Source organism: Branchiostoma lanceolatum, chromosome 18, assembly GCF_035083965.1.
Source record: "Branchiostoma lanceolatum isolate klBraLanc5 chromosome 18, klBraLanc5.hap2, whole genome shotgun sequence".
In the NCBI taxonomy this organism is placed as follows: domain Eukaryota; kingdom Metazoa; phylum Chordata; class Leptocardii; order Amphioxiformes; family Branchiostomatidae; genus Branchiostoma; species Branchiostoma lanceolatum.
In genome coordinates, this window is record NC_089739.1 from 14,019,540 (window position 1) to 14,033,338 (window position 13,799).

At 38.7% G+C, this 13,799-nt stretch overlaps 1 protein-coding gene across 1 annotated transcript in view; it reads right to left on the reverse strand.

Annotated features, from left to right (window-relative positions):
• Nucleotides 1-13,799, reverse strand: part of LOC136423884 (sushi, von Willebrand factor type A, EGF and pentraxin domain-containing protein 1-like) — a 52,576-nt gene that overhangs the window by 4,706 nt on the left and 34,071 nt on the right. The window contains exons 10-25 of the mRNA XM_066412264.1: nt 9,100-9,276; nt 8,401-8,574; nt 7,729-7,899; nt 6,916-7,086; nt 6,167-6,337; nt 5,634-5,804; nt 5,186-5,356; nt 4,671-4,841; nt 4,257-4,433; nt 3,902-4,072; nt 3,420-3,599; nt 2,329-2,496; nt 1,098-1,343; nt 813-949; nt 522-679; nt 105-259 (exon numbers count right to left, since the gene is read on the reverse strand). Of these exons, the coding sequence (XP_066268361.1) occupies nt 105-259; nt 522-679; nt 813-949; nt 1,098-1,343; nt 2,329-2,496; nt 3,420-3,599; nt 3,902-4,072; nt 4,257-4,433; nt 4,671-4,841; nt 5,186-5,356; nt 5,634-5,804; nt 6,167-6,337; nt 6,916-7,086; nt 7,729-7,899; nt 8,401-8,574; nt 9,100-9,276 (2,769 nt within the window). The remainder of the gene's footprint in view (nt 1-104; nt 260-521; nt 680-812; nt 950-1,097; nt 1,344-2,328; nt 2,497-3,419; nt 3,600-3,901; nt 4,073-4,256; nt 4,434-4,670; nt 4,842-5,185; nt 5,357-5,633; nt 5,805-6,166; nt 6,338-6,915; nt 7,087-7,728; nt 7,900-8,400; nt 8,575-9,099; nt 9,277-13,799) is intronic.

The following is a 13,799-nucleotide window of genomic DNA, read 5'->3' on the forward strand; positions in this document are numbered from 1 at the left end:
TTAGACAACATCTATTTAATGATTAACTTCTTTGATTAAGTGAAAAGTATTATTTATATTCGAACTTAAGCAAGTGTATTCTCAGTAATGAAAAGGCATCTTACAGCAGTCGATCCCTTGCATGATCTCTCCGTCCTTGCAGCCCAGACTGGGGTTAGAGATGGTTATTCCGTTGTCAGCCACGGGCAGAGACTGGCCTCCCACGGAAAGGGTCATGCCTCCGACCTGAACCAATTCTTGCAACTCCATAGCCTGTTGCCTATGGATATTCATTGTTATTGAACATAGCAATTTTATCCGACAATCCAATGACATTCTGAAAAATGTAGGTTTTTTTTAGAAACAATGAGCTACTTTTGCAAACAAACTGATCAATAATTGACTCCAGTTTCTCTTTGAAGATAGTCCCGATTATTTCTTTGTCAAAATTTGACTTGAATGTTCGGCCCTTAATGAGACACTAGATAGTGTCTCTAGATCAGAAAGTTTAATAAACCAAACAATTCATAATATTTTCCTACCTCAGTACGCCTGCGATCTTTACCCATTCCATCTGTATAGTGTTTGTGGGAGTGACCAGGGCAGGATCGGCGTAGGCACGGAGTTGGACACTTATCTGGTACTGGATACCTCCTGTTCTCCGTCGTGCGTTAGATACCTGGACTGTTATGTCACCAATCTGTGGAAATGTGTATCAAGAACATTTTAAAAACTGTTTTAACAGTTTTAAATTCAGGGCATTTTCCTGAAATCTCAACCTTTGTTTTTTAACCCAAGCTAGCTGACACATGTAATGTTCTGCACATGCTTACCTCACATGGATCACTGCACAAGGCAAGTCGCTCCAGCTGATACTTCATCTCATCCTCAATAGCGTTCATGTCGAGGGGGCGTCCTGCTGTGATGACCAGTGCACTCACAGTTATAGGGATGAATGGATTCAACGGCGCTTAAAGGATAAGAGCAGAAAAAACAACAGGTCATCTTTTTATCCAAGTCTGAAGAAGAAGCAAAACAGATCGCTCCCGCGTAATTAATAGTATCGCATACCTGTAAGGAAAATGAAAGATTTACAATTAGAAAATGAGTATACTTACGTGAACATTCTACAACTGAAACGATGGAAAATGACGTCATGCCCGACAACACCAGTCGGACCTGCCAACGCCATGACGTCTCCACACTACATTCGTACATGGACGATGTAGTGGCGCTATATATGAGTGGAGAGTTACAGTGCATCTGGCAGTATTCCACTGGAGTTGTGCCCTGTGGACTGTCGAAGCAGACTTTGGAGCCGTCTTTAGGCGCAGCAAGATGAGTCCTGTTGCACAGGTCACTTGCTGAAAATGATTTATATATCAGATACATGACTTGAGCAAACATCGTTGGTTATCAAAATGTACCTTCAAGTAGATTATCAATTTAATCAGTTGAAACTGCAATGCACATTCTACGATTTTCTTCGGCTTGGATAGTTCTACATTGCATATATTGGTCATTTTCCGTTAACGCTTGCGATTACTGTCCGACGTTAGTAGCAGGCCAACATGCTTTCACAAGGCACAATGACTACGTATTCGCTGCGTTTCCCTTGCCAGTATATTATAGCTATGTGCTAACCTAAAGGTAAATTGTGCTTAGCAGCACATTTTTCCGTGTCAATTGGCTTGAACCGTGTACATATGGTATCCCGATAGCTAAAACTCAATGTATGCAACAAAATCTTAATGAAAACGGTAACTAACACAATATTAATGTCTGATAAGACTTTTGTTGCCAATATCATCTGCAACGACGTCAAAATGACGTCATTAAACTATTTGCCATTTTGCATCCGAAATCTAAAATTTTCAAAAATACAATCTTTTAAGTAAATAGCCCCAAAACACATTGAAACACAATGAAAAATGCTATATGATTTTCTTTGTATATTACAAAACAGGCAGTGATAAGCTAAAAAATGGTCCGCCATCTTGGATTTTGACATATAGTTTGGCGGCTCTAGCATAAACCGTTCAGGGGTTATTCGACTGGAAAGTTGGCTCGGGCCTCAGAAGACCCCCCCCCCGTCTGAATAGGGTTAACGGAGAATGGGCGTCTTATTTACCTTTATTTGCACAGCTATCAAAGCATTAGCATTATTATCAAAATCCAAGACAAATTTCTATTTCAATGTTTACATGATCTGCATGCAACACACCCTATCAGATAGATTTTCATACAACTATACTGGGCGTTGAATTGCTTGCCAATCTACAATGTTTCATACTAAATCTCCCATAAGTCTAGATTCTCTGGTATGTTCACATTTAAGCCATTCAATACCTTCGCAATATGGTGGTATTCCCCAGCCACCCTCACTACAAATGTAAGTCTCGTTACCGACCAGGTTGAAGCCAGAGTCGCAGGTGTATGTGACGGTGTCGCCCAGGAATATCCCAGTTAGTATCCTTTGCCCGTTCCTGACTTCTCCGGGGTCACCACAGCTGATTCCTGTAAAACAAAATATTAATCAGTTAGAACACAAATCACTAGAGTGATAGGCCTTTAGAAATATTGTGTTAGCGAGAATTTGCACTGAATACGCTATTTAAAGGGAAGGTAACGCATGGAATCATCATGCAACCAGATGACCAATCAGAAGTCCCCAGTTCATATCGTTAATGACGCTATAATGCCATAGAAGTGGCACAAGTCGGAAAAAAAGGAATCCTGAGTGGTGAATAATGATGTTGGCCAATCGGAAATAGCTATACACATAACATCGACCAATGAAAAGGACACACAGAAGAGAGGAATGGGGATGAAGGGAGGAATAATGAGTAGCGTAGGGAAGATTTGAAAGATATTCGACATGCCAAGGTTGCAATGTTATGAAATAATATGCAATGTTCAGTATAAAAAAGACACATCTTCCAAATGAATTTCTCAAAAATTGAACAAATGTATTTACATGTGTAGTATGAAGGGATCTATGCGTCATACAGGGATGTCTTACTCTTATACGGGTCAGTTTCGATAGGCTATATGAGAATAACGTTAATGACCCGCCAATTCCTCAGTGTATATGGTGTCCGTTCATTCGCTCACCCGTTGAATTTATTGGGTGGTCATAGCAAATGACCATGGCATTATGATATGACACCATATACATCTCGGGATGGGTCTAGATGGAAGCATGTTCATAATTACCTAACGTATAATGAGTCACTAGTAATTCTTTTACTATATGGCTTTAAATACGGTAGCTATTGAGGGTGTAGCGTTATAATTGCCATGCCTTGTCAAAATGCCATGCCAGTTAATTGTTTTTAAAAATTTTGAGTATTTTCCATGCCGAAAATATTAACACAAAATGTGTAATTGCATCGTTTTTAATGTTTTTAATCTATTCGATGGAAAAGTCAGCGTCTTACTTTCACATGTTTGCATTACTCCTTCCCAAACACCACCTGCATTGCAGTACAACATGTTTGCAGCATCGCTGAGCTTGTATCCCTCATTACAGAGAATCTGAACCGTGCTGCCAAAACAGTAGCCGGACGGAGCAGCCAGGTATCCATTTTCCACTGTTATCGAAGAGTTGCAGCAGGATTCTGTGGTTGAGTTTTAATACAAGATAAGCAATTTGCCAATGTTTACAAATCAACGACTACATTTGTCTTTTTAATCTAATATGCATGTATACAAGAAGATACTATTATCATGTTTTAGAATACCGGATAATGCTAAAATGGTTGAAAATTGATCTGCAGCCGTTTGTAATGTAGGTGAATATCGTCAAATCACCTAAGAGCGGAGTTACTTACTTTTGGTCAACTGGTATACTTACGAGTGTCACCGTCTTAAGTTCAGACATTAACTAGTAAGTTGAAAGCACAATACTAAGAGTACATACTGTCACATCGTGGAATCGGCTTGTCCCAGGTTCCTGATTCTGTACAGGTCCGATCCGAATCTGTTGACGTCATATCGTACCCATTGTAACACTCAAGAGAGACTGTCTCGTTGTAGCAGGTGGTACCGTGGTAGCTGCCATGTTGTAAATAAGGCTGTACACAGCACGATTCTGTTAGAATAAAGTAAGACTTGAGTGCTAAAACTGCATTAGAGAATAATTATTCCACAGAAATATATTCCCAAAACCTGCCAAGAAAATGATAATAAGTCTATTCAAAGCCAACCAGTATGCAACTAAGGCAATAAATACACGAGTTCAAACAAAGAACAAAACAAAGCATTGCACTTCGTACTTTGGCACAGTACAGGACTACCGGACCACTCCCCGCTAGCTTGACAAGTCCTGACGGCGTCCCCGCTGACCAGATCGTACCCAGGGTCACAGGTAGTGGTAGTAGTGTAACCAAAGGTATTTCCAAACACTGTCATGTCACTGTTCGGCGGGGTTTGAGGCATGGAACATTCGATGACTGCAGTAAAATTTAATAATGGCTGATTAGTACAGATATTTAGGATCATAATAAAGTTCCATAAATGTCACGAAAGGTAATGCTATACCATTAATATCACATTATGTCTTGTAATTGCATGCGAGTAGATTAATTAGTACTAGATTGTGTGAAAAAGCAACAATATGTTTTTAAACTTTCTGTCTTATTATACAGTAAATCATTCGTGCTATTCGACTGATCAGCTGCGGCACATACCTTCACAAGTCGGCTGTACTCCACTCCAGACGCCATTGTCTCCACAAACTCTGACATCACTGCTGGTCAGTTGGAATCCAATAGCACAGGAAAATGTGACTTGGTCTCCATAGAAATAGCCACCAGTCAGATTACCGTTTGTAGGAGCATCCAATGTTGCACACCGTTTCCCTATAGTTAAAAGATACCGATCACATTTCGATCCCCACTACCACAAAGATTTCAACAAAAATACCCGTTTGAGCTCCACAATGAATGTTGCTCCCAAGTGAAAATAAATTGGGAAGTAATAACCCTATTGGTGATGGTAATAAGATAGTCCATACTATCCTACGCATTAGTGTTATTAGTATTAAGCATACCGTTGCATTACTATGTAAAATGATATATCGCACTAGAAAAGGCTCGGGAAACTGCAGTAACTGAACAGCTATTGTTTTCTTTTTCTCTGAACGAAACAAGACAAAGGAAAGGAAAAACCAAAAACTATACAGTGTAGAGACCATGGCACTTACTGGCGCAGGTTGGTCCTGTCCCGCTCCATTGTCCATCGGTCTGACAGGTTTGTGTGGAACTACCTGCTAATTCGTATCCTGGATAGCAGCTATAGCTGGCAACATCTCCATAGTATGTACCACCTGAAACAACCCCATTTGTAGGGGCTGTAGCAATGAGGCAGCGAACCTCTGTAACAAAGATCAACAATCAACAGACGTTACGAATATCAAATATGAGAATAACTTGTTTCATTTCGAACACAATGTTTGGCATACTACAATCACCATGAACCCCACTTTATCCACCTTTTTCTTTTTAATTGAATTGCTTTTGTAAACACAGCATTTGAAAAGTAAAACAATTGCATTGTCATTAACTTATTCTTATTCTGTAAATTTCACATGATGGTATCCTGACAAGAAATTCAACTGAATGTTGAAATCAATGTTGGAGATAGTGACCTACTTTCACAATGTGGTTGCACACCAGACCACCCTTGGTTGCTTCCACAGGTTCTATGTTGATCACCGAGAAGGTTGTAGCCCACATCACAGTCAAAGATTACCGTGTCGCCGAAGTAGTTTGTACCGTTGATACCACCATTCGGAGGGGGGTCCAGTTGTGGACATTCCTTTCCTGCAAGGATAGGATGGAATCAGTGAAGACTGTCTATGGATCAACAGTACATAAGCCAGCATACAATAGGCGTCAGCTATCCATTCTGCTACAAACAAACACTCATAAGTTCACTCATAAATGTACGTCCAAGCACAGAAACACATTGGCACACATTTAGGCAAAACTGTGTAAGATTCATTCTATCGCATCGTATCTAAGTGTAACTAGCCCTCATAAAGTATTTCGCATGCAAATTTAAACTTTCAATCGCCACGTCAACTAAACGTTCGGCATGTGACTTGCTTAAGTACTATAGCGTATCAAATAGACCAATTAAGTGGAACCATACTGTTATAGATATTAGAAAACAGTCATCTTACTTTGGCAGATAGTTTCCTCTCCGCTCCAAGTCTGGTCAGACAGACAAAACCGGACCGCCCTGCCCTGGATCTCATATCCCTCCACACAGCTGTATACAGCCGCATCACCCAACTTTTTTCCGCCAGTAACCCCACCGTTCGGCGGTGGGATTAATTCTGAGCAGTTCATTGCTGTGTTAAACAATGGTAAGATGACTTCGGTTGCAGCAACCTTTAAGTGATGATGACTGTTTTACATTTTATAACTTTTAAAGTGCATATACTTACGGTATTCCTATATCAATTGCACTGCGTGTGTAAAACAACAACTTAATATGGACTTGGATTTGGAGTCCCCACATATCTGTAATATTCTGGTAAGGGTGAAGTCCTTCAAATTTGCGTTTGAAGTAACCGAAAAAAAAACAATATAACATAAGATTGCGACAATGCTGACTTTGAATGTGAAATAGACAATGATATAAAGTACAAAAAAGTCATCTTTGTCTTCATACACTTTAACATTCATTGTATTAATATTGATGATGATGATGAGTAACATTTTCGTATAGATATTTTTATGTGTATATATATGAAGCCTCAACTCTCTTCGCCGACATGTTTAATGTGAATGATATGTTGCTGTGTTCTAAATAATATGTTTTATTAAGAATGAAATGTATTCTAAAACCAACCCAATGGGTTTTTATTTTCATGTGTGTGTGACTTGAATGCCATAAGCAGGTAATTAAGACAGTGATTAAACTTACGGACACAGGATGGTTGCGTTCCAGACCAAATGCCATCTGATTGGCACATCCGAGACTGGCTTCCGCTCAGGTCATACCCAGAGTTGCACACAAAACTGATTTGTTGACCGTACAGGTTCCCTCCACTCATCTGTCCATTGGGGGTGGGGCTCACAGTTGGACACTGTACTCCTAAAAGCAACAATTTCATCCGTCACTCACATTATGGATGTTCCAGGAAACCAACAAATGAGACATTGACAGTAACAATTTACGACACTTGAAGGACATAAAAGATAGGAGGGGGAGTTATTCAGATGACTTCTTGAGCAACACACAACATGATATCTATCAATTAATATAAGGAATACATTTAAAGAGGGTAAATAAGACTGTAAAGTTAAGAAAATGTGTCTTGCTGTAGTAGTAATAGGTTAATTGGTAGCTTTCATTTCACCTGCAGGCATAGGTCTTACTGAATCTATCCAATCATCAGTTACCAATGTCAAGCGGATCAAAACCTGGAAGAACTGTATGTTAATTTTTTTCTCTATAACATTAATGGTAGCACTATGATAACATTTTGTTACGGCGCAAGACCGCTCTTTGGGCGTGGGATATTTTTTTTACAGTCCTTGCAATTATTTTCTTTCAATAGAATGTATGTAATGCTGAATACATACAACTACCACCACTTGCAATTGCAAAATGGCTTAGCAAAAGCATCAATAATTGTTAACTGCACATTGCAGAGTACATTATGCACTTCTCGATAGTCGATTGAACCCAAAAAGAGATGCTTTGATTTGGCGAGGCAAGAAGAAATGAACTCACTAGAGCACGAAGGTTGGGTTCCACTCCACTGGCTGTTACCCTGACAGGTTCTTGTGCTGTCGCCGATCAGATCATACCCAGCAGCGCAGGTAAATGTGACCACGTTACCGTACAGATTTCCACCAGTTTTATTGCCATGTCGAGGTACTGGTAGATCAAGACACGCCTTGCCTGTTCAATGAAATTTGTGAATATACTTTTAGCCTTCCTATGCGTGTACAGTAGTAGACTGGAGGGAAGGGGAAACAAATGGCGTCCATCTGTCCGTCGAATTTGGAAGGAATAAAAAGATATGTTTTTGCAAACACCTTTATTATCTTAAAAACAGGTCCAGTAGTAAATAGACCTCTTTAAAAAATGTAATGGTAATGTCACCAGAAGACAGGAGACACTAAGTATCACAAACGATTTTTTTCTTCTGAAAGCATACGTCTTGCTTGATAATGATTTCTTGAATAGGTTTGACATACATATACAATCCCCTTGCTTACAAGAGTGTTATATGGCTAATCGTACCAATATTCCATTCGATCACATGTCTACTCTTCGAAGAGGGGAGAGTGCTAAAGACGTATCAGTAAATGTAGCTGCTACATAAAGAGCGTCACATTTTATCATTTTCATGATCAGATATTGTGACACAGTGCATTAATCGTTGCGACTTTGCCTTACGTTCACAAGTTGGCTGACTGCCGCTCCATGTCTGATCAGGCTGGCAGGTTCGCATGAAGTCTCCACCTGTTAGGTCAAATCCTTCCCTGCAGAAGAATACAAGGAAAGCACCAACGGATGTTCCTCCGGTCGTTTCGCCATTCAATGGTGCATCTAGCTCAGGACATTCCAGTGCTGTTGAGAAGATGTGCAAACGATTACTTTTGCTGCCCCAAATGCAATAGTGAATAGTCAAATGCCTTTGAGACTTTATCGCGTCCAAATTGTGTTGATCAATTAAGCTACTCAACCTAACCCATACGACAAAAACAAAGGTTAAGTATGTCCTTTTTCTTTTTACAATTTTCACACACAAGTCTATACCTCGATTTCACATGATATTGAAAAGGGATAGCCAATGAATTGCCCATGCAGAAGTGGAGACATGTAAAGTAAATTTTTCTAACATGATAATTAAGCTGAATATACCAAGGAGCTTCCTTGAAATAAAACTTCAACGTAAAACCATTTCACAGAGCCCGCAATTTGGGTGAGTGTCAACAACTAGGATTTGGACACACGACACATGTAGTTTCATACAATAGACACCAAATAACGTCTAAAAGTGCCAAAGTCGCGAATAGTTCAAATAGCCATAAAATTTACATAGTGGGAAATGGGTAGTATTGCAGCTAGTTTTTTCTCCAAATCAACTGTTACCTGAACAGCTAGGCTGTGTGCCGCTCCACAGTCCATCGGCCTGACAGGTACGGTTGGAGCTGCCTTTCATCTCAAGGCCAGAGGCACAGGTGAAGTAAACTGTTTCGTTGTATTTGAAATTGTTTCCCCCGTTCATGGATCCTTGGACGGGTGGATTTAAGGTCGAGCACTGCACCACTAAGACACAATCAACATGGATATTAAAATATGTAATATCTATATATACTACAACAATATTGTTAATTATATCATAAAGACGAAGGAGGACTTTTTTTGCGCGACAGATGTGACGATATCTAGCAGCGTACATACATAAGTTATATATTTATGATATTCAATATCAAAAAATAATGAAAAGAACTCATCTTATGTATGAAAAACTGTAGAGACAATTCACATAAAGTATGTATGGTAGGTCCTTAGAACAGTATGTTGATTAAAGTACGCTGCGTCAGGAATGTATTATATCGTCGCGTTTTCGCATAGAGTAGGTAGATACTTAGGTATCTATCTATCTATCTATCTATCTATCTATCTATCTATCTATCTATCTATCTATCTATCTATCTATCTATCTCTATCTATCTATCTATCTATCTATCTATCTATCTCTATCTATCTATCTATCTATCTATCTATCTATCTATCTATCTATCTAATCTATCTATCTATCTATCTATCTATCTATCTATCTATCTATCTCTATCTATCTATCTATCTATCTATCTATATCTATCTATATCTATCTATATCTATCTATCTATCTATCTATCTATCTATCTATCTATCTATCTATCTATCTCTATCTATCTATCTATCTATCTATCTATCTATCTATCTATCTATCTCTATCTATCTATCTATCTATCTATCTATCTATATCTATCTATCTATCTATCTATCTATCTATCTATCTATCTATCTCTATCTATCTCTATCTATCTATCTATCTATCTATCTATCTATCTATCTATCTCTCTCTCTCTCTCTCTCTCTATATATATATATATAAATATATCTATCTATATATATATATATATATATATATATATAGATAGATAGATAGATATAGATAGATAGATAGATAGATAAAGATAGATAGATAGATAGATAGATAGATAGATAGATAGATAGAGATAGATAGATAGATAGATAGATAGATAGATAGATAGATAGATAGATAGATAGATAGATAGATAGATAGATAGATAGATAGATAGATAGATAGAGATAGATATACAATTTTGACGCCGAAGTCATGCTTGGCTTGACTTTGTAAACTCAGTGCGGTGTGGCAAACAGGAACATAGCCGGACAAATCAGTAATATCGTGATTTTCTATTTACCCAAAGGGTATACATTGTAGAAATTGAGTATAACTACGCAAGCTAGTCTATGATAGGGAGAATGTTTGCCAGGGAAGATTGCAGAATGTTACAAGCGTAAACCTTACCGTGGCCTGACACTACTTCAAGTACTTGCCAATTATTCCTTTTTATGCCGAATTCTACAACCTAAACGCCAGTACGTACGAAAGCCTGGTGGACGCTACACATCACGATCGCGTAGCGGCGTGAGAATTCCTTGTGCAACAAGTTCGCCACATTATGTATTCAAGTTTCCCCGCCGTCCGCCCGCCTTTGATCATGTATGAAGTCGGCGGCAGAGAGAGATCATCAATCAATTTTGACAGGAGTGGCGCGATAGCAGTTTGAGGAGAAACGATCTCCCGTGTTGTGTATAAGATTTTGGAGTAATATCGGGAATAACTAATGCTGAAATAAACATTCGCAAAGCATTTATTCAACTTTATATCTGTATTCGAATTTCCTAAACCAGATTTACAGTTTGATTACCAAGTTTAACGGAACATGGTGTTTTCCCGATAATCACGTAAAAATGATCTTGTACGGTCTTTCCTCCTCGTAAGCAAACTTCCAGCTTGTCGCCAAACTTTGCCGATATGTACAGAAGCTGTAAAAGGGGAGCGCACCGGTCTTGTTGTGCTGGCCTTGCCGTGACAAGTCTTCGATTATCGTGACTTCTGTACTTGTTGAAGGACACACAAACATCTTTGGACTGTATTTCACCGCTGCTTAGCTTCGAAGTGCGTTACAGTCAACGGTAGTAAGGTTTGAACGAGCGTTGTGTTTCTCAGCTCACCTCTTCCAAACGTAAACAACGGGTGCGGGTTAACGTGAGCGGCGGGGGATTTGTTCGGCTGGTGACACCCCCGTACCGTGTGGTGTGTGTCGTGTTTCCTTGAAACGGATTTTTAAAAATAGAAAACTAGATCTATTCAAGATTTCTGACAAATTTAATGGAAACTTTTCTGTCCGGCGTAGTAGGATTTTGGGAGTACCCAACCGCTTTCTTCACGTGGAAATTTTTGATACCGCGAAAGTAAACAAAACACCTACGATCGCCTGTCAGACTTCTTGCGGTGGGGCGTCTTTATTGGTCTATCATTAGGTGCTATCAGCTACTTAGCAGGGACGTGTAGATTGCTTTCGTATGGCTCATTTAACCAATGTTCGAAACTGTACGAACAAAAGATGAATCTATGTTGTGATAATTTCGAAACTTGTATCAATATTGTACCCACCGATTTAAATTTTTTTAACATGCTGGAACGCAGTAGAAAACATTTCGAAAGTCAAACAAAGGTTTGAAATTGTTCTAAACATTTACCCATATCAGTTAGGTTGTTGCGAAGGTTTCGAAAATATTACAACAAAAGGCAACAAACACCCCCGCGGTAACGTGGAATTGACTCTAATCACAGATTCTACACAAAACATTTTTTATAGAGAGATGTTTTCGGTATGGTCCATTCGACCTTTTTGTGCTAAGTTCATTGTTAAAGACTTACTCGGAATAGATTGCAAGAATCATTATGGCATGTTGGACACAGTCCTCGATTGGCTGGTTTGTTGTTATAACGTTTTGGGAACTAATCCTCACATTCGTTATGCTATTTCTAAAAGATTTGCTCTGGATGGATGACAGTTTGTAGGGCCCTTTTATTTCTTTTCTACGACTGAAGATAAAAGGTTTCTTTCAGACGATTCTTAAATGCATTTCCAAAATGGTTGACATTAATGGCAGGGTTAAGTCAAACATTTTGGAATCCATTTAAAAGTGCATATTTTAGCTAATAGTGATGGTTATTGTATGTACCGTACATTTTGAAACATGACAATTGTCCTACGTCTTGTGTAATGTGTGAGCATAAGAATGTAAATGCAACTAGAAAGGCAACATTTGCGGGAGCAAATGCAACATATTTCGCTCATTTCCCTCCCCATGCAAAAAGCGACTGTGGCATAGAGGCTTACGTTTGTTGTATGTCTGCAATGTTCGTATTTGACATCGTTAACGTCATTTTTAGCCAAAAACTTTAAACAATTACTCAAAGCAAGGGCCTCCTTGCTGAAGGTAAATTTTCATTCACTTCACAACTCTCTATTGTTATTACCTTCGCCGAGAAGGTTATGCAAAGGGTAGCGTTTGTGGGTTTGTGTGTAGTGGCACAAAAAAACTCGAGAATGCCTAAATGCATTGTCTTGGTATTTGGTATGTTGGTAGGTTTTGATGAGACCTGAAAACGATTAGATTTTGGGCCCCCTAGCGGCTTCTTACGGTACTGCAGCGGAACTTCCTGTTTTGATATCTTGTGTTCTGGACATGCTATGGAACTTATTTTTGAGTGGTAGATAGATCTTTAAACAGAGAGTAAGTTGTGTGGGTTTGGGCCCCCTAGCGGCTTTTTTCGGAACTGCAAGAGCAAGGGAATAACTCAAGAAGGGCTTGATGCATGGTAATGATTTTGGTAACGATAGCTTGAGTGAAAATGTACATGATTAAATACTTAATAAGCAAATCAGTACCTTATTTGCATATTTAATGAGGAAAGTTTATACATCCGCCAAATTCCATGATAGGACTCTGAAACATGTGACATATGTAACTGAGGAAGAGAGAAATATTAATTGATATGAACTATGCAAATGAAGACCTCATTTGCATAATTGATGAGAAAATACTATAACAAGATGGCCTTGATGGATAGTCATGATTTTTGGTATGTAGATAGCTTGGGTGATTCTTAGTATGATTGGACGATAATTATGCAAATCAGATTCTTATTTGTATAATTAATTAGGCAACTTTAAAAATCCGCTTTGTTCCATGATATGACTGTTCAAATTGAAACTGAGGAAGAGAGGAATGTTGATAGATAGAAAATATGCAAATGTGGGCCTAATATGCATACGTAATGAGAAATTTCTATAGTTCCACACTGGCAAATGACGGCAATTTCAAACATTTAATAATTTGTGGCATCGGGGAGTTATGTAAATGTGAACATCGTTGAAGCAAATTAGGCTTATAAGGGCCGCATTTGAATCATTGATGATAAATATTAGCATAACCTTCTCTGTTACACTCATAATTTGTTAAGCTCATACTTTGGACATGTTGATTGTCTTAAAGACAATCAACTGGTATGATTTAGAATTGATGAGAAACACTCCTAATATGTCAGTCATAAAGGTTAAATTCATTTGGCGAAGGTATGAGGTCAAGGAACTCTAGTTGTTATTGTTAATGTTATTGTCAACGTCCCGACACGGGATGTTTCCTAAGGTGGGAAACTTTGGACACTTTGTGTACACTATTGTGTGCACTGGTATCCA